Source organism: Equus przewalskii, chromosome 20 (genome assembly GCF_037783145.1).
Source record: "Equus przewalskii isolate Varuska chromosome 20, EquPr2, whole genome shotgun sequence".
Taxonomy (NCBI): domain Eukaryota; kingdom Metazoa; phylum Chordata; class Mammalia; order Perissodactyla; family Equidae; genus Equus; species Equus przewalskii.
The window spans coordinates 3,041,130-3,060,479 of NC_091850.1; the positions used below are offsets into that span (position 1 = coordinate 3,041,130).

A 19,350-nucleotide genomic window follows, 5' to 3' on the forward strand; every position below is an offset into this window, starting at 1 on the left:
TGGAAAATGTCTGTTCAGGTCTTCTGCCCATTTTTAAATCAGGTTGTTTATTTTTTGATATTAAGTTGTATAAGTCCTTTATATATTTTGGCTATTAATCCCTTATCAGATATACGATTTGTAAACATCTTCTCCCATTCAATAGGTCGCCTTTTCATTTGGTTGATAGTTTCCTTCGCTGGAATTGCATGTTTTAAAATGGCTAGGAATGATACATTTTATGTGCATTTTGCCATGATAAAAAAATTAAAAATTAATTAATGAAACTGTCTTTGCTCAATAAGTAACCCCTGCCATTGATTGGGCAGTTTTTGAGGTGTGTTTACGTAGTCACAGACTTTCTAACCTCTCCTTGACTGTAAAGAGGTGCAAATAAACCTTTCCAGGTGAGGAAACTGCCCTTGAAGAGGAAAAGATTCTGGGATGTGAAGCCCTCACTTGCCCAGACCACAGAGCCTAGGAGAAGCCAAACAGGGTTTGAGCCTCATCTGCTTCCAAGTTCATCAGCTAGCCTGGCACCTGGAGCTGCCTTTGTGAGACTTTCTGACCTCAGGGCCTTTGAACATGCTGTGTCCCCTGCCAGAAGCGCCCTTCCTGCTAATCCTCCCATGCCTAGAACCTTCTTTTCTTGTGTTAAAGAAAAATTTTAACAAGATGTTAAAGAAATATTTGAAATGAATGAATAAGTTGTCAAAAAATTCAATTAAGTAAATTTAAAGATCTAATTGGCTTTATTCAGTGATTCATGAATCAGGCAGCATCCCATCTTGCAGGTAGAGAGGAGCTCCAAGGAGCTGTACAAAATGGAAGGATTTTTAAGGCAGAAAGGGGATGGGACAAGGAAGTCGTCAAGAAAAGCAAAGATCATTTCAGACAAAGTCACCTTCTTTGGTGGAAGGCAGGGGTCTGTCAGGTAGATGGCCTCACTGGTGCTGCCCAGGAAGTCCCAGAGCGAACGGTTAAAGGCCACGTTCCCGGGTGAGGCTGAAACTGCAATTAGGTCTTGGTTTGCTGACCTGGAGCTTAGCACAAGTGACTCCATTTTGGGCCTTTTTTTTTTTTTAACAGAGTGAATAAATGAATAGATGAGTTCCTTTAAAGTACCTCTTGTGTTAGCACAAAGGAGAAAGACCTATGGGTCCTCACAGCTATGGCTGTCAAGGGCTTAGGACATTGAAGAAGGAGCCTGGCACAGAGAGGCCAAGCCACTTGCCCAGGGTCACACAGCCAAGAATTGGCAGGACCAGGATTTGAACCTGGGTCTCCCTTCCCTGAGCCTGGGCTTTTCCCACGATGCACAGGTATTGCAAGCCCATTGTATGCCCACATCGCACGTGTATTATTCCCACCTGGAGCGTGGCAGAAGATGCCACTCCAGAATGTGCCTCTTTGGCACAAGGATTGTTTTGAGCTGATTATTTTGAGAAACTGCAGACATGGGAAAAGCTCTGAAAATGGAGTGGAAGTTAAACGGAGTAGAAGTTACCCTTTTGTAGGGGAAATTTACATTTGTGAGGAAAACCCCCGTTTGTAGGGCTGTCTGCCTCCCCGCACCGGAAGAGAAGGACAGCTGTAAACCACAAGAGGATCTTCGGAGGGGGAAGCACAGACTCAAATCTACATGCCTCCTTGTTTGCAGAGCTTTTCCTGGTCACCTGCCGTAACCGGCCTCACGCCCCCCGCCATCTTTCTGTGGCTTGGGCCATCTGGAGCGTCGCTAAGCTGCTCTGGGTATCTCCCAGGGTTACAGTGGTGCGTCACCGGGTGGCAGGAACTCGTTCCAAGAGATGCGTTGTTATGCGACCATCATAGTGTGTACTTACCCAAGCCTGGATGGCGTAGCCTCCTGCCCTCCTACACACCCAGGCTCTGTGGCACTGATCTTGTGGGACCACTGTTGTCTACGTGGTCAATCTTGGACCGAAACGTCCTTATGTGGCACGTGGCTGTGCTTGAGGTCTACGTGTTAAACTTCTGTTTGCTTTTCTGTTGTTAATCTGTCTTTTATTACGGGGGTCTCAGCCAAGAACTCAGAAGGGTAGGGGGAAGATTATAGTTCCTCCTCTCCTTATCTCGTGCTCGCCCCTCAGGACGGCCGATCCCCTCGGCTCGAGGCTCTGAGGGAGATGGGGAGGGCTGGGGGCTGGCTGCCTGGGACTCGAACCCCAGCCTCCCTGGCTTCTGGCCGTGCGGCCTTGGCGAGCCCACCTCTCCGGCCTCAGTTTGTCATCTGTGAAATGGGGATCACGGGTCCATCTCAGCAGGTTTTATAAAGATTGTATCTTAAGTGTCTGACACATAGTAGGTCCTCAGATTTTTCCTCTTGGCATGTCTTTCTTTGCTCCACACTCTGCTGTAGAAGTAGGTGTCCCACTCCCACCCCGCCATTCTCTGCTGGGAATGTCTCTCAAGGGTTCCATGGCCTTTCTCTGGACCACAAATTCCTGTGACAATCTGACGTCCCAACCCTCAGTCCCTGTGAATGTGACATTATTTGGAAACATATATTTATTTGCAGATATAAGTAAGGATCCCAGAGTGAAATCATTCTGGATTTAGATTTAGGTGGGCCCCAAATCTAATGACAGGTGTCCTCAGAGAGAGAAGAGGAGAGATGTGGAGGCGGAGAAGGCCGTGTGGAGACGGAGGCAGAGATTGGAGTGACGTGGCCACCAGCCGAGGACACCTGGGGCCCCAGAGCTGAAAGAGACAAGGAAGGGCCCTCCCCTAGAGCCTCTGGAGGGAGTGCGGCCCTGCCCACTCCTTGGTTTTGGACTTTTGGCCTCGCGATTGTGAGAGAAGAAGCTTCCGCTGTTTTAAGTACCCTGGTTTGTGGTCCTTTGTTACAGCGGCCCCAGGACACTAATATAGTGACACTGTGGCTTGGTCCTTGAGAAGACCCTGGTCTGGGGTACACAAAGCCACACACTGACACTCCAGCCCTGTGTGGTTACGATGCGGCCAGAGGGAGGCTCCTCAGCCTGAGAGAACCTGAGGCGAGAATAGAGAAGCCGTAATGGAAGATGGGACATGAAAGCCGGGGTTTAAGAGATAAATAGGAGCTTGCCCTGGGGGCCGTTCTTTCCAAGCAAACATGTCCACGCTTCTCTGAACCCAACTCTGGCTGAAGCTGAGACATCATCACACAACCCCCTGTAATAATAATGGCTTTTGGTTCTAAATATTGAGGTTATAGCTCTCAATCAGCCTCATCTAGTCAGTGCTGCCGTGTGCGGGGGAGAACTGAGAAGCCGAGCTTTGGAGAGATCAGACGTGCTTCCCAGATCTGCTGGGCATCCCCAGGGCTGGGCCGGGACGGGGACCCAGGCCGGCTGCAGAACGGCTGGGTGACACAGGCCTGCGCCGGCCTTGAGGGACGTTCACATGATGGATCAGCTGTTCTCTGGCCTGTGAACTCAGGGGAGACTGAAAAATAATCTGCTTTTCCTCCTCTTCCGGATCCTCCTCCCATGACCTTGTTGGCCTCTTGTCACGAGAAACCAGCAATAAATGTGGGTGTGCAAACTTTCTAGCGTGCTGCGTGAATTTGGCAAGGGTATCTACAGCCCAGAGCAGGTGGTGAGGGAAAGCTCTGGGAGGTTTGGGGCCAAGCCAGGTGGAGGGGACAGCCTGACCCCTGGCCTCCGTGTTCTGTTTACCTCTGCCCTGGACCAGCCTCCAGGGACCGGTGGATGCTGCCAGCGAGGAATGCGGGTCCCAACCCGCTGAGCTCATTGCTGGCTGGCTGCCTGCTGCCCGCCCCACCGTGCCTCCCAGCACAGCCGCAGGACTGGCCATGAGGTCATCGCCTAAAGATATTTCAAAGGGGAGCCAGATTGGCCTGGCTGCCAGCATTCCAGAATTTGGTGAAGTGGAAACTGCCATGGAGCTAATGTTCCCCTTTCCTGTCCCCAGGGATCCCCCAGGCCCTCGTTAGTGTTGTGTCCCCTTGAGAAAATCCAGGATTAAACTGACCGAATTACTGGTCCTGCTCGTAAAGTGACAGGTGCCCATTCATGAGTCAGCAGCTCCATTCTTGGATGTGCACAGTGGAATACTATACAGCACAGACAAAGAGCAGACCACCTGGCAGATAACAAAGGACACAGTGACCCACGGACATGGTGTTTAGTGACAGACACTGGACAGAAAAGAGGGTGTGCTGGCTGGTTCTGTTTACATCAAGTTGGCAAACAGGCAAACTCATGCATGCTGATAGAGGGGGGCATGGCTGTTATCCAGGAGCAGGGAGAGTGATGGGGGCCCCAGGGTGCTCCTGGGGCTGGGAATGTTCTGGAACCTCATCTGGGAAGCAGTCCCACAGGCATACAATCTGTGAAATGTCATGGAACTGAACATCTAAGATTAGTGGAGTTTTTTTTACTTTACGTAAGTCGTATCTCAATAAAAGTTTAAAAATAAAACGGTGGAGGCTGTGGAAAACATTCCAGTGACTCCTTGAAAAGCAAAACATGGGGCCGCCCGGTGGCATAGAGGTTAAGTCTGTGCACTCCACTTCCATGGCCAGGGGTTAACTGGTTCGAATCCTGGGCGCGAACCTACACACTGCTCCTCAAGCCACACTGAGGCAGCGTCCCACATACAAAGTAGAAGATTGGCACAGATGTGAGCTCAGGGGCAATCTTCCTCACCAAACAAACAAACAAACATAGAATGACCGTATGACCTGGTAATCCCACTCCTGGGTGTAGCCCCAGAAGAACTGAAGACAGGTCATCCAGTCCGTGTGCGCGCGTTCAAGCAGCACTGGTCACAATCGCCAGAAGGTGGAAACAACCCAGGTGTCCATCAGCCGATGAGAAGATGAACAAAACACGGTCCAGCCGCACAATGGACCAGTGCTCAGCTGTAGACAGGACTGAAGCCCTGACACACTACCTCACGGAGGGACCTCGAAAACCTCCTGCTGAGTGAGAGGAGCCAGACACAGAGGGCCACACAGTCTGCGATCCTACTTCTATGTGTGATATTGTGACTTGACAACGAGAAACATAGATTTGCTCCTCGACTGGCTTCTGGCCCCGAGCCCCCGGAAGCCTTGGAGTCCCCGTGATGAGTGTGGCAGGGCGTCTTTCTGCCGTGTTAGTAACAGGACTTCAGGGGCTGGTTGCCAGGGGAACCTGTGATGAGAGGGCTCCCACCCCCGACCTCTGAGGAGGGGCTGGAGATGGAGTTCCATTACCGATGGCCGGTGACTTACTCATGCCTGTGAAAAGAAGCCTCCAGAAAACCCCAAAAGGATGGGGTTCGCAGAGCCTCCGGGTTGGTGAGCAGCGGAGGTGCCCAGAGAGAGCACGGGCCTGGGCCTTCGCCCTTCCTCGCCCTCTGCACCCCTTCATCCGGCTGTGGATTCGTATCCTTTAATACCCTTTGTAATAAATCAGGAATCCAGGGAGTAAACGCGCCTCCTGAGTTCTGGGAGCCGCTCTTGCAAAGACACTGAACCCGAGATAGGGGTCGTGGGAGCCTCTCGTTTACAGCAGGTTGGTCAGAAGCACAGGTGACAACCTGGACTTGGTGGGGGGCAGTCTTGTGGGACTGAGCCCTCCCCTGTAGGATCGGATGCTCTCTCTGGGTAGACGGTGTCAGAATTGAGCTGGATTCTAGGACACCCAGCTGGTGTGGGAGAATTGTTGTCTGGGGAAAAACCCACACACCCGCATTGGAAATTGGGTGCAGGATATGTAACAGGAGACATCCAGAACAGACAAATCCACGGAGACAGAAGCAGGTCAGAGGTTGCCAGGGGCTGGTGTGCGGGGGTCGGGGGGGGGGGGGTGGACAGCGGCTGCTTATGGGGATGGGGTTTTCTTTTGGGGTGATGGAATGTTCTGGAACTACATAGAGGTGATGGTTGCACAACGCTGTGAATGTACTAAGTGCCACTGGACTGTTCACTTTAAATGGCGAGTTTTCTGCAGATTTTTGTGGACCCTCCGTGTCCGTCCGTGGCAGCCACCCAGGAGACGGAGGGTGGTGAGGGGACGTGACCCCCAGGCCTCCAGCCTCGACGACCCGGGGAACGCAGCGTTCCCACTGGACTCCAACGAAGCCTGCCAGCTGGCGCGAGCATAAACAAGGTCCGCCACGGGCTGTCCCCTATGACTCTGTCGCCTACTCGCCCCTCGGGCCAGTGGCCTCCTTATCTCTAGACAGGGACCCGGTCTGAATGGAGGGAGGCTGGCCCAGCCTCTGAGCAGCTGCAGTTGGGTGGGACAGGGTGGTGGTGGGTGCAGCCGTGTTACTGGGCACTTGAGTGCCCGGAGTGTCCGGGGGAGCCTCTGGACCCCGGTCGCCAGGCCACAACCCCCCCGCACAGAGGCTGAGCCTGACACTCGGGGGGAGGCGGGTCTCCCACAGCCAGTGGGTGTGTGCTGGGGGTAGGGGAGGCCAGGACTGTTCCTCCAGTGGGAGCCTTGCTTGTACCTCTTGCCCGCAGGTGCCCTGTCACACTTTACACCCCCCATGACCTCCCTTGCACAGCCACCCACCTCTCTGCTGCCAGGAACCTGGAAGCACGCACAGGGGTCAGTGCCCAGGGCAGGGAGTGCTGAGCAGTGGAGGAAGGTCTGGGTGCCCCGGGGGAAGGGTGTTCCTGGGGCACCTCCTGCCCCTCTACTATCTCGTGGCCGGACCTCACCTCAGCCCTCCCTGCCCTACACCTCAGCACCCCAATTCCCTGCCCAAGCCTTCAAGGAGTCCCCAGGCTGGGGCAGCTGGAGCCAAGCACAGGCACTCCCAGTGCTGTGGGGTCAGGCCAGGGCTGGAGGAGAGGATGGGGGTTGGGAACACCCAGCTGAGCCTGGAAACGTAATGTCAGAGAAGGCTTCCTGCAGGAGGGGCTTTTTGAGTAGGGTTTTGAAGAATGAATAGAAGTTTCCCATTTAAGGACGAGTAATTGCAAAAACACCCAGTTTATCACATAGCTACTATGTGCCTGGCCCTGTCCTTTACACCTCATTTGACCTTCTCTCCAGGGAAAGTGTTGGCCCTTGTTTTCCAGATGAAGAAACGGAGGTGTGATAGAGAGGAATGACTTGGCCAAGGATGCACTTTCTGGCCCTTCCTCCTCTGCTTCCTTTGCTTTTCAGCATCTGCAGCCTTTGATCCTAACCAGAGAGGGGACAGAGGGAATCCCATGGGGGAAGATGGCCACCTCATAAACTCTTGCTGTGGAATTTAGCACACAGTAATAAGTCTTTTTTTGACAAAATCATTCTATTCTTCCTACCAGCCCGCCAAGCTGGGATGATGTCCCCATTTCAGGGAAGAGGATACTGAGGCTCAGAGAGGCTCCCTGGGGGGAGAGGTTTCCCCACCTTCCCCAGGAGCACCCCTCCCTCAAATCCCTCCCCGGAAAAGCAGCCCAAGACCCTGCCCAGCTGTGGTCCCTGGAGTGTTTACTTTGCACCCACGGCGGGCGGGACCAGGCAGGCGGGGGCGGACAAAGTCCGGGGGGACTATAAAGGCCAGTCCAGCAGCAGCGTCGCGTCAGTCCCGGCTCAGAGCTGAAGTAGCACAGCCATGCGCCACTTTCCGATGCTGCTCCTGTCGTGGCTGCTCTTGTGGCTGCCTCCGGGAGGCGCCCTACCTCTCACCCAGGACCACTCCCCGGCCTTCCTGGGACCCTCAGGCGGGCACTCCAGTCTCGATGTCTCTAGATTCCGGGAGTTGCGGGAACGCTACGAGCACCTGCAGGCCAGGCTGCTGTTGAACCAGACCCAGGAAGACTGGAACGCCGACCCCATCCCGGTTGATCATGTCCGGATGCTCACCCCGAAGCGTGAGTGAAATCTTGGAGGACCTCCCCCCCCCCCACAGCTCCCATCATCTAAGCAGTGGTTCTGAGTCATAGAGGCCCAGGCCTGCTGCTGAGCCTCAGTTTCCCCATCTGTGAGCCCAGGCAAGAACGTATCCCCTTGGGGCCGATGGGGGAGCTGGCGGCCCGTTTGCATGGGGACAAGGCGAGGCTTAGCCAACGTGATATGTTACAATGCGTCCTCGGATCGCAGATGGGGAAACTGAGCCCTAGAGAAAAGCCAGCGACTCTCTCGAAGGCTCACTGAGCCTGGAGAACCCAGAGACAAGGTCGGGCCCGGGGGCGGGGTCCCTGTCCTTGGATGTAGCTGGGTTGAGGTGGTGGCTTTGGGGGGATCCAGGAGGAAGGATGCAGGGCAGGGGAGAAGGGGCGGGGACGAGCGGTGCGTAGCGAGTGCAGAACCTGTCCGGGCTGGTCCCGAATCTGATGCAATCGCTGTAGAAAGCACTGCTAAAGTCGCACGTGACAGGTGCCTTCAGGGAGGAAGGGAGGGAGGATGTTCGCGCCCTCCAGGGAGGCTGGGGGGGCGGGAGGCGGGGACAGTGGAAGAAGAGCTGGGCTGCGCTGGGGGCTGGGAGGGGGTGGGGGGAGGGGGTGGGGGGAGGGGTGGTAGGTGGGGGGCGGTGTTCGGCTGGAAGGGAGCGCTCTTATCCCATCCCAGTCGCGCTTGTGCTGTGAGAATCCAGGTAGACCTCTCGCCCTCTCTGAGCCTAGCGACTGCGTTGAGGGTCCTCAAACCCCATTCCCCCCAGTATTCCCCACACTTGCACCAGCCTGTGGGTCTGAGAATCCTGGGGAGCCTGGTGCCCTTCATTACTCAGCTATGGAACCCGAGAAGTACAGACTTGCAGTCCTCAGGCCCAGGCACTTAGTAGGCCTTCAGTAAAATGTTTCTGACTGTCAGAAGGAGAAGGCGGAGCCAGCGTTTGAATCTCAGCCTCTAAACACGGGCTATACATTCCCTTCTCCCTACTAAGCGCCTACTGTGTGCCAAGCATGGTGGTGACAAGCGGACAGAAATCCCTTCTGAGAACCTGGTGGGGAGACGAATGATACACCGGCGCATAGAGGAGGGCGGTGCCTGCGTTAGGCAGGCCGGAGGGACAGCAGCCCCGGCTGAGGCTCAGGGGAAGAGTGTGCCCGGCAGAGGAGGCAGCTTGCGCAAAGGCCCTGGGGTGGGATCGAGCTTCGCGTGTGGGAGGAAATGGGCACCCCCGCCCTGGCACACAGTAGGCGCGTGGGTGACCGTGTTTCCCCTCTCTCTCCCACAGTGCGGCTTGGGCCCGATGGCCACCTGCGCCTGCACGCCCTCCGGGCCGACCTGACCGAGGGGCTCCCTGCCGGCTCCCGCCTGCGCCAGGCCCTGCTCCGGCTGTCCCCGCAGGCGCCAGGCTCGTGGGACCTGACGCGGCAGCTGCAGCGCCAGCTCCGCCTCGGCGGCCCCGCGGCTCCCGCGCTCAGCCTGCGCCTGCCGCGGCGGGGGGGCCCGTCGCCCGAGGCGCTGCGCGCGGCACAGCCCCGGCTCGAGCTGCGCTGGTGGCCCCCCGCTGCCAGGGGGCGCCGCGGCGCGCATGCGCACGCCCGGGACGCGTGCCCGCTCGGGGAGGGGCGCTGCTGCCGCTTGCTGAGCCTGCGCGCGTCGATCGAAGACCTAGGCTGGGCCGACTGGGTGGTGGCGCCGCGCGAGCTGGACGTGCGCATGTGCGTCGGCGCCTGCCCGGGCCGGTTCCGGTCGGCGAGCAGGCACGCGGAGGCACAGGCGCGGCTGCACGGCCTGAAGCCCGCCGCCGCGCCTGCGCCGTGCTGCGTGCCCGCCGGCTACGCGCCCGTGGTGCTGCTGCACCGGGCCGCCGACGGCCGCGTGGCGCTCACGCCCTTCGACGACCTCGTGGCCGCCGGCTGCCACTGCCAGTGAGCGGCTCGGCCTCCGCTCGCGGCGCGCGCGCCGCGGACGCACCTTAGGGGCCTTGCCTGTCGAACGGGCTCGCGGGACCCGGGTCCCCCTTCCTGACCTCCGCCGTCCACTCCCTCCTGCCCAAACGGCTGTATTTATGTTTGTATTTATTATTAATTTATTGGGGTGACCTGCCTGGGGACTGGAGGGCTGGCCTGGCAGGGTGCGTTTATTTAAAACTCAGTCAATAAAAATGGAGCTGTCGGACCTGACCCTTGTGGTGGCCGTGATGGAGCTGGTGACCTAGGGAAGGGCCCGCCCCTCCCTGGCCTGATGCCGCAGGGCACCTGGTACCGGGGCGAGGGCGGCGGGTCAGGGACCGGATGGCAGGGCGTTCTCGGGGACGCCGGGCGTTGGCTGGCCTTCGTGACTCCAGTGGTCTCAGGGGCAGCCCAGGACGTCCCTCGCTATCGCCATGCTTCGCTACTTCCCTGCTCCCGTTCATGATTCTGAGACCCTTCCGGCTCTCAGCAACCTTCCAGCCCTCCTCATCTCTCAGGACTCCTGTTTCTGTAATTATCTGGCCCTGACTCTCTAGCACGGTCCTGCTGCTGTCTCTCTCCACGCTGGAGTCACCTTTCCAAACACAGCAGCCCATCTGCTCACGCGCATCTGCAATCAAGTCACGGCCATCTGCAATCAAGCGCGCTGACTGTGATGGCGGCCCCTGATTAGAAGAGTCCCATCGCCCCTCCTGTTTGTGGCACCTCCCTCCATGTTAATGGTGTCTCTGTTCTTTCATATAAAAAGAGCAGGGAGAAATAAGCAAGTTGTGAAGAACATTTTCATGCACACTGCATCTCCTTGGTTGTAAATTCTTCCTACTCAGGATCTTGGAGTTGTTGAGATGTGCTGAGTCCAGGCCCCTCCTCACACCCACCTGCCCGTCCACCCTGAGAGTGTCTGAGAGGAACTGTTAGGAGAATCCACTTCCAGCAGTGAGTGAGGTGTGTCCCCTGTGAACACCACCACCCAGAGGCAGCCCTGAATGACTGTAGGTGCCCCCGAATGTATTCACTGAGTGCCCACTTTGTGCCAGGTGTGGCTGTACACTGAGAATACAGGAGTCATGAGACAGGCAGAAACCATCCCACTTGAGCATGGTCGAATGAGGGAGACAAATGAGCACAAAGACAAATCATTAAAAAAGCAGCAACTGTAGTACGAATTGTGCCCAGGAGTCATCCTGGCCAACGCACTCGTGAACGAGGCAGAGGGGATTCAGCTGATCGGGGAGGAGGCCTCCCTGAGGAGGTGACATCTGAACCGAGAAGTGCAGGAAGGATGGAACTTGAGGGGGAGAGCTGGGGGATGGGCATCTGAGGCAGAAAGAACAGCAGGTGCAAAGGCCCTGAGGTGGGAACAAGCCCAGTGTCTAGCAGCAAAACTGCTGAAAATGGGGCCAGAGAGGTGGGTGAGGGCCAAAACCCACCAAGTTTCATGGGTGGTGGGGAGGACGTGGGTCTGTTGGAAGAGCAATGGGTTGACGTGAAGGGTGTGGAAGCTGGGGAAGGGTGGGATCTGATTTATGCGGGGAGGACGACAGGTGGCTGGGGGCAGGACTCGGGGCTCAAGCAGTGTCTAGTGCAGGAGGGATGCAGAGGTGCAAGGAAGCAGAAGACTCTCATTGGTCCTCTCTCCCACCTCAGGTCACTCCCAAGTATTGGGGAGCCAATGGGGCCTCTGTCGGCTTGTCACCACCATGCCTGGCACACAGTAGGTGCTTAATAAATACTTTCAGAAGTAAAGGTATAGCCCATATTTAGAGACTGAGGCCAAGGAAGAGCCAGAAGGCCCGGAGTCACCTGGAAGGGGACAGGCTGGGATGGGAGCCGAGGGAGGCTCAGCGCCCAGCCATCACGTACTCCTCCGGGGCCCAGTCCAGCGACTGCAGGTTGCCGTAGATAGGCTGGGAGGCATGGTCAGGGCCCTTGTAGTTCATGTAGAAGTCACCGTCCTCGGAAGGCTGAGCCCTGTGGGGACAGACAGATGGGAGGGAGGTGGGACTCAGGGCAGGCGTGTCAGCTTTGAGAGGCAAAGAAGGTTCAGGGCGGCTGCAGCCACTACTAAGATTAACCCATGAGGGCACTGAGGCCCGGGGGGGCGTCCTCCCAGCCAGGCCAGCTTTCTCTGAGGAAAGGAAGTAGGGCCAGTGACTCAGGGAAGATTTGTGGACTCAGCACTGCGGGGCTGCATCCGATGACCTTGAGTTCACCGTAGGATTGTTTCTTCCTTAAAGTTGAAACGGTTGCCCATTTTTCACATTAAAATCTACGCCTTAGTTTCCTCTTGAAAAATCAGAAGCTCTGGTCACAGCGGCCACATGGACACAAGTGACTGGAGTCAAACAGTGTCTGCCCCTTTAGATGGGAAATGTTTTTGCTAGGTCCCCTGAAACAACTGACTTTGTGGCCTCAATATAAAAATCAATCTCTGAGCCTCACTTTCTGCGTCCACGGAGTCGGTGGGGAGGAGGTAGCTTCCTAGGAATGTCTAGCTATGGTAGGCAAGACCCCCGGAGAAGAACATTCCCGCCTTCGGAGCAACCTAACCACTCCCCTGGTTCCTCTTGTAACAAAGACCATTTTGGATAAGGGGTGTCTATTAGTCATTCATACTTTAGTATGAATTACTCTGAACATATAAATGGTTGTATAGGGATGGGCAGGACTGAGAGTCAGTGTTTGTTTCCTGCCTCTACTTCTGACTCACTGGGTGACCTCGGGCAAGTCATCCCCTTTCCTCCCAGAGCCTCCATTTCTGCAACTATAAAATGTAGGATGGACTGACACATCAAATTCAAAAACATGTTTTTGGAGGAGATTGACCGTGAGGGCTTGGTGACAGCGAGCCAGAGGCGGGCATCCAAGCACACACTGCCTTAGTGAGGCTAGTGATTTCAACTCCCTCCCGCAGACCACTTCTGCTTTGGAGCCATATTTGCATCTGCTTTGTATGTTCTCCCATTTCTCACCAGCAGGCTCCCGGGACCTCCCCGCCTTGTGGACTCTGCTGCCTGACACCGCCATGGCCCTGCTCCCTTCCTACAGGGACGCTGCCGGCCCATCCAGCTTCAGCTCGTGTGTCTTGCCTTCTCACAATTCATTCACAGCAGATTCTCTGTCCTCTCCCGTCTCCGGGTCTTTGCCCTGCCGGTGCCGCCCCCTGAAATGCCCTCCCCTCCCTCGCCCGACTGGAAAAGCTGCGCGCATCTGTCTGAGTCCAGCCAGCCCTTCTCGGGGAGCGGGGCTCTGTGGAGGAAGAGGGACACAGGGCCTTCTTAGCATCTCCTATGTGACAAGGAGGTATGGGGGGGCTGTCCTCATTTTACAGAGACGGAAATGGAGGTTCAGAGACAGCCCTGAGTCACACGAGGTCTGCGCCCAGACCGCTGACCGCTACCACGAGCCCTCACTCTGCCTTGCACACCTGCCTCCTCTCTCCTCGTCCCTGGCTGCAGAAACTGGGTTTGCAGGTCATGAAAGGGGAAGCTTGTCCCATACACAGGAGCTCACTTAATTCTTATCCCCACTCCATGAGGCAGGGGCTGTTAGCCCATCTTACAGATGAAGAAACTGAGGCCCAGAGACGTCAGACTACTTGCCCTAAGATCACACACCCTGCAAGAGGCAGAGCTGAGGTATGAACCCTGACCGTTTGGCTGCAGAGTCTTGCCGGCAGATGTGTGTGGGTTACTCACCCGTGGTCGGCCCACTGGTGCCCTGCGGGCGGCTGGCCCACGAACATGTTCTCATAGTCAGGTGTGGAGGGCCTGCGCAGGGCGGCCCCCGAGGGCTCAGGGCTGAGGCCTCGGCTACTGTACCTCGGCTGCCGGCCGGAGCCGGGCCGGAGACCATCCTGAGCAGCCCACGTTTTGCTCAGACCCTGGCTACTGGATGCCCGGTGTCTCCGGAGTCTCCAGGCCAGCACTGAGCCAGCAACGGCGAGCCCAAGGAACAGGCCTGCACTGGCTGCCAGCACCCCCATGGTGGTCGGGGCCAGGCCAGGGGGGCAGCCGGCCTCCAGGAAGGCAGAGACGTTGTGCCAGGTGCCGGTGTCTGTGTGCAGGCACTGCAGAGGGGGCTGCTGGGAGCAGTTGTCTCGCCGGACCTCGTCCCAGGATGCTAGCACACAGAGACAGTCAGCCTTCAGGTCAATGTCACAGCGTTCGGCCAGTGCCCTGTCCACACGTTCTAGTGGGTTGCGGGTTACATCCAGGACCTTCAGCTTCTCCAGGCGGGTGAAGAACGGCAGCGGGAGCTCTCGAAGGCTGTTCCCAGACAGGTCGAGGATGGCCACACTGCTGGCCTGCAGAGACTGGTTCTGGGGCAGGTTCAGGCCTTGGCCACTGAAGTTCAGGCATGTGTCTGTGAACGCCTTGGTCCAGTCCACGCCGCCGGAGGACACGTTGCAGGACAGTCCCTGGCTGCCTGGATCCTGCAGCAGCAACAGCAGCAGCCACGCCAGGGCGCCCCCCATTCAGGCAACCTAGATAGAGATGGGGATCCGAGAACTGACCTCAGCCTGTGGTCCCCCTTGCCCTCACTGCCCTCTCCGCCTGCGTTTATTGTTCCTAATTCTGCATAGCTCGGAGCAGCTCCGGAAGCTTCTGATAAGGTCAGAGGCAACCCCACGCTGGTGGGCTCTGGCCCCCAGCCTCAGTCTCTCGGTCTGGGCAATGGGCACATAACGCCGACTGCCGGGCTTGGAAGGCGAGGAGGAGACGCGGCCGGGTCAGCCCTTCCCCTTCTCCCCAGGGGACGCTTCGGGCTCTCCCCGTTTCCCCCACGGCCCCCACCTCCCACCCCCTCCTTGGCCAAGACGGGGCCATATGCAAATGAGAGGTTTGCCCCGGAACGGCCCCGCGCCGCCCGCTCATTGCTTCCTGCAGGGCTGCGGGAGGCGGGAGGCCGGGCTGGCGGGGGCTGGGGTGCGGGCTGCGGGAGGGGGCCCCAGCTCGGCTTTGCGGCCCCCGCGCACACCCGAGGCCCAGCGCCTCCGTCCTGCGTTTCTGGCCCCAGCGCCACGCCCTCACCGCGGCGGTGCTGGAGGGCTGCCGCGCGGAGGGACTGCTGGGGGCTCACCTGGACGCGGGGGCCGGAGCGGCGGGCACCCTCCGCGGATCAGACCCGCTGTGCTCCCTGCCGTCCCTCAGGCTCTGCACCCAGCGACTCGGAGGGAAGAGGAACTGGTGTCCGGGCGGGGTGCAGAGGGGAAGAATGAAGAAGACAGAGACCCGCCCCCTTGCAAGACCTCAAGGCCCAGAATTCTCAGGGGAGGAGGAGGGGCGGCCCGCTTCCCTCTTGCTGGAACCCAATGACTCCATGTCCCCATTAATACCCCCAACTGACAGCTACCTCATCAACTAGCTTCCTGGTCCCAGCGCAGTTGACTCCCAACCCATGCATTCATTTATTCATTCAACAAACATCACCCATGCCGGGCCCCTAGGAGACCCCAGCCCTGCCAGGTTCTCCAGCAGCACCCACCCAGTATTGGGAGGAGACAGACCTGGACACAGACCTCTCCAGCCCCACGGTGTCAGGGCAGGCTACAGGGAGGGACAGGGTCCTGGAAGGCTTCCTGGCGGATGAGGCATTAGAATTGGGGCTTCAACATATGAGTAGGAGTTTGCCAAGGCTTCCTAAAACCTGCCTTTGACTCTCCGAGCTCCTAGCCTCTCCCACAGACTCAGGGCTCTCGCTCATGCACAATGATGCCTCCATGCTAAAGGAGGGTGGGCAGAGGGCTCCCTGGGGGAGGGGACGTTAAGTCTGGGGTTGGCAGGCAGAAACAAGTGCGTTACAGATTTCAGGCAGCAGGCGCAGCAGGGGCAAAGTCCTTGCATCTTGAGAAAGCATGGCCGGCTGGCGTCTGGGGGTGAGGAACGTAGGGAGGAGGCCCGAGTCCCAGAGGGGCACGGAGGCCTGAGTCAGACTCGAAGGATGGTGACACACGTGAGATTGAGGAGGGAGTGGGCAGGGGTGGGCTGGGAGAGGGTCTCAGCCTGGGCCTGGCAGCAGACAGACCAGGCTCAAATCCGTTTCAGCCCCTGACTCACCACTCTGTGCCTCAGTTTCCACATCTCTAAAATGTGGTAAACCCCGTGAGGCTTCTCCCGGACTCTGGGAGGCTGGAGTCCACCCCCTCACGCGTTCCCCTGTCCTCAGGCTCCGCCCCTTTCCGTCTCCAATCGCAGAGGAATGGCTCAAAAACCCAAAGGTTTTGAATGGGACTTTGCAGAAAGAGCTGCAAATGGTGTTTCAACACACCCACAGAGTCACTCCTACCAGGGAACTGCAAATCACGACTCGAGATATCGTCTGTTTTCACCTATCAGATTGGCAAAAATTCAAAAGTGTGATGACACCCCGTGCTGGCCCGGCTGTGGGGAAACAGGCAGCCCCGTGCGTCGCCGGGGGAGCATGCGTGGTGCAGCCTGCCGGAAGGCACCCTGGGTCTGGGATTGGGAACACGTGTGCCCACCGCCCCGCATCCCACTCCTGGGACTCCCTCGAAGACTTGCATGTTTGCAGAAAGACGTGGGGGCGAACTGATGAGCGGATAGAGAAAGTGCGGTCCATCCATACAGCAGAATATCGTTCAGCCTCATAAAGGACGGAAGCCCTGACCCGCGCTGCATCGTGGACAAAACCTCGCGCTGAGTGAGAGAAGCTGACACGAAAGGCCACGTAGTGCATGATCCCATTTACAGGAAACGTCCAGAACAGGCGAATCCACACAGACAGAAAGCAGACTGGTGGTTGCCAGGGGCTGGGGAGGGGCTGCTCATGGGGATGGGGTTTCCTTTTGGGGTATGGGAATGTTCTGGAACTAGATAGGGGTGATGGTTGCACAACACTGTGAATGTACTAAAAATCACTGAATTGTTCACTTTAAAATGGCTATAATGGTAAATTTTATGTTAAGTGCATTTTGCACAATAAAAAAAAAGAAGGCTAAAAGGAGACACGGGTATGAGATAATTCATTGTAGCATTGTTTGTTTGTTCGTTTGTTTGTGAGGAAGATTGGCCCTGAGCTAACATCCGTGCCCATCATCCTCTGTTTTATGTGGCATGCTGCCACAGCGTGAATTGACGAGCGGTGCTAGGTCCACACCCGGGATCCGAACCTGTGAACGCCAGGCCGCCAAAGTGGAGTGCACAAATTTAACCACTATGCCACTGGGCCAGGCCCTAGTGTAGCGTTTTTTGTTATATGAAAAAAAAAATTGGCAACGACCTCAGGGGCTGGCTAGATCAATAACAGTTCGTCCATCCTGGGGGTGCTGCAGAGTCATGAAAATGAAATTATAGACCTCTACAAACCAATAAGGAAAGACTCATTCATTTCCTCCACAAACCTTTATAAGCGCGTACTGTGTGCCAGGCCCTGGCCCAGGAGCTGTGGATACAGCTGTGAACAAAATAGACGAAAGTGCTTGCTCTGGCTGGTTCCGTGCAGCAGAGGCGACATGCGGGGTCCATCAGGAAAACCCATAGCAGGTGGTGGGGAGGATGCAGAGAAAAATAAAGGCGGGAAACGAGTAGGGAGGGCAGCAACTTTTTATTTATTTATTTATTTATTTATTTTGAGGAAGGTTAGCCCTGAGCTAACATTCACCGCCAATCCTCCTCTTTTTTTTTTTTTTTTTTTTACTGAGGAAGACTGGCCCTGAGCTAACATCCGTGCCCATCTTCCTCTACTTTATATGTGGGACGCCTGCCACAGCATGGCTTGACAAGTGGTGCATAGGTCTGCACCCAGGATCCGATCCGGTGAACCCTGGGCCACCAAAGTGGAATGTGAGAATTTAACCACTGCACCTCTGGGCCAGCCCCAGCAACTTTTTAATGGAATGATCAATGGAGCCCCTTACTGAGAAGGATAAGAGGGCTTATTGAGTAAGGAGGTAGGGGAAGGGCATCCAGGGCTGGAACAGCCTGTGCAAAGGCCCTGAGGTGGGAGCCAGCCTGGGTGAGGGCAGATGTCTCCAAGAGAAAATGTTAAGTGAAAAAAGCAAAAAACTTTCTAGATTTTATATGCCTAAGGAAACTTTGGATGGAACAGAAAAAACAAATACCTGTGGTTACCTCTTAGTAGCAGGCAGATGGGAGGGAGAACTGCACCGTATATGTTTTAATATTTCTTATTTTAGGATCCTACTGCACTGTGTGAATGCAAATCCTATTCAACACATTCGACAGGCACACACAAGACACTCAGGCTCTCAGGACCAGAGGGACAGAGGGGCACCAGCTGGTTTCAGGCTTGGTGCGGGTTGACATCTCCCCCACCCCCCAGTGCTGGGGCCTCTTAGCCTAGGAGGAAATGAGGAAATGAGGAACCACTGACACCCTGGCTGTGGGGGGCGGTGGGGGGTGTGGCAAGGCAAGCTTGGGGGCTGGGATAGGAGCTCTGGAGGTGAGTCTGGGGAACCTGAGAGGCCTGCACTATGGAACATCGGGAGGACCTGGAGTTCAGGAGGCTCAGGGGGTCTGGAAGTTCCTGGCCTCTGGGGGCCTGGGGGCTGGAGCACGCTGGCAGTTTGATAGGCCTGGTCTGGGAGCCTGGGCTCTGCGCCTCCTGCTGCAGCCACAGCTGACCATGCCCTAGCCTGCAGGAAGGGGCGCAGCTCTGGGCTCTGTGGGCTCCCACACTGGCTGAGGGGATCCAGAAGCTTCTGGACAGCACATCTCTATACTCCCTCTCCTGCCCGCCTGACATACGCTGAGCAAGTCCTGGCCTGAGTACCAGGCAGGGCCAGCCTGTCCGCACAGAGACCTCCAGACCCTCAGAGACACCTGGAGACCTTCCGAAACCCCCAGAGATATCCGGAAAAACTTGGAGATCCCCGAGACCCCAGAGACCCTCACAGACACCAAGAGAACTTCAGAGACTCTCGGAGCCCCCCAAAGGCGAAGACAGATATGCAGGGCATTCTCTGGGACAACCCAGCCCCAGGGCCACCAATCTGTGACCCCTGGATCCAGCCACATTGGCCCAACACCATCTGATGCCTGGTACCCACCCTGTGCCGGGCCCTGAGCTCAGGAGCCCCTAGACCAGGGAGCTGGAGCAAGGTCAAGCGTCCGACGTCCCTGTCCCGGGGGCTCCCCAGCCACCTCTGACATCCCTGGCCCAGCCCCCTCCCGGCTTCCTGCCATCTCCATTCTCTTGAGACGGCCTTTGAGACCCAGCACTCTCCCTACCTGCTGCTCTGGGAGTCCCGTCTCCCCAGGGGAGGGCGAGGGCAGGAGGCCAGGCCGCCCAACCCAGCACAGAGGCCGTTTGCCGGGTCTGGGTATCTTGAGGCGTCTGCGGGGCTCTTGGAGCCGGTGCGTCAGGACTGGAGGCCGGTGTGACGGCAAAGGGCTAGGCCGGGGTAGGGAAGCTGACTTAGGGGCAAACCCAGAAAGTGGGCAGACATCGCGACCGCAGACCTCTGTGCATTAATTCAGCAAATCATGACTGAGGTCCGCTCAGCCACTCCACCGCTGTGGGACCCAGGGCCAGCAGCTTAACCTCTCTGTGTCGCACCTTCCTTCTTTGTA

The 19,350-nt window shown here is 57.0% G+C and overlaps 2 protein-coding genes across 2 annotated transcripts; one reads left to right on the forward strand and one right to left on the reverse strand.

The window, feature by feature from the left end:
• The first annotated feature begins 6,197 nt into the window (after nucleotides 1-6,197).
• On the forward strand, nucleotides 6,198-10,006 carry GDF15 (growth differentiation factor 15). The gene is made up of 2 exons (XM_070586617.1): nucleotides 6,198-7,804; nucleotides 9,112-10,006. Exons 1-2 carry the CDS (start codon nucleotides 7,546-7,548, stop codon nucleotides 9,753-9,755), a joined length of 903 nt encoding a protein of 300 aa, XP_070442718.1. The 5' UTR covers nucleotides 6,198-7,545; the 3' UTR covers nucleotides 9,756-10,006.
• A 929-nt stretch (nucleotides 10,007-10,935) lies between these two features.
• On the reverse strand, nucleotides 10,936-15,019 carry LRRC25 (leucine rich repeat containing 25). Its single transcript, XM_070586616.1, has 3 exons — nucleotides 14,879-15,019; nucleotides 13,495-14,282; nucleotides 10,936-11,767 (listed from the first exon to the last, which is right to left on the reverse strand). Exons 2-3 carry the CDS (start codon nucleotides 14,271-14,273, stop codon nucleotides 11,638-11,640), a joined length of 909 nt encoding a protein of 302 aa, XP_070442717.1. The 5' UTR covers nucleotides 14,274-14,282; nucleotides 14,879-15,019; the 3' UTR covers nucleotides 10,936-11,637.
• Nucleotides 15,020-19,350: the final 4,331 nt, after the last annotated feature.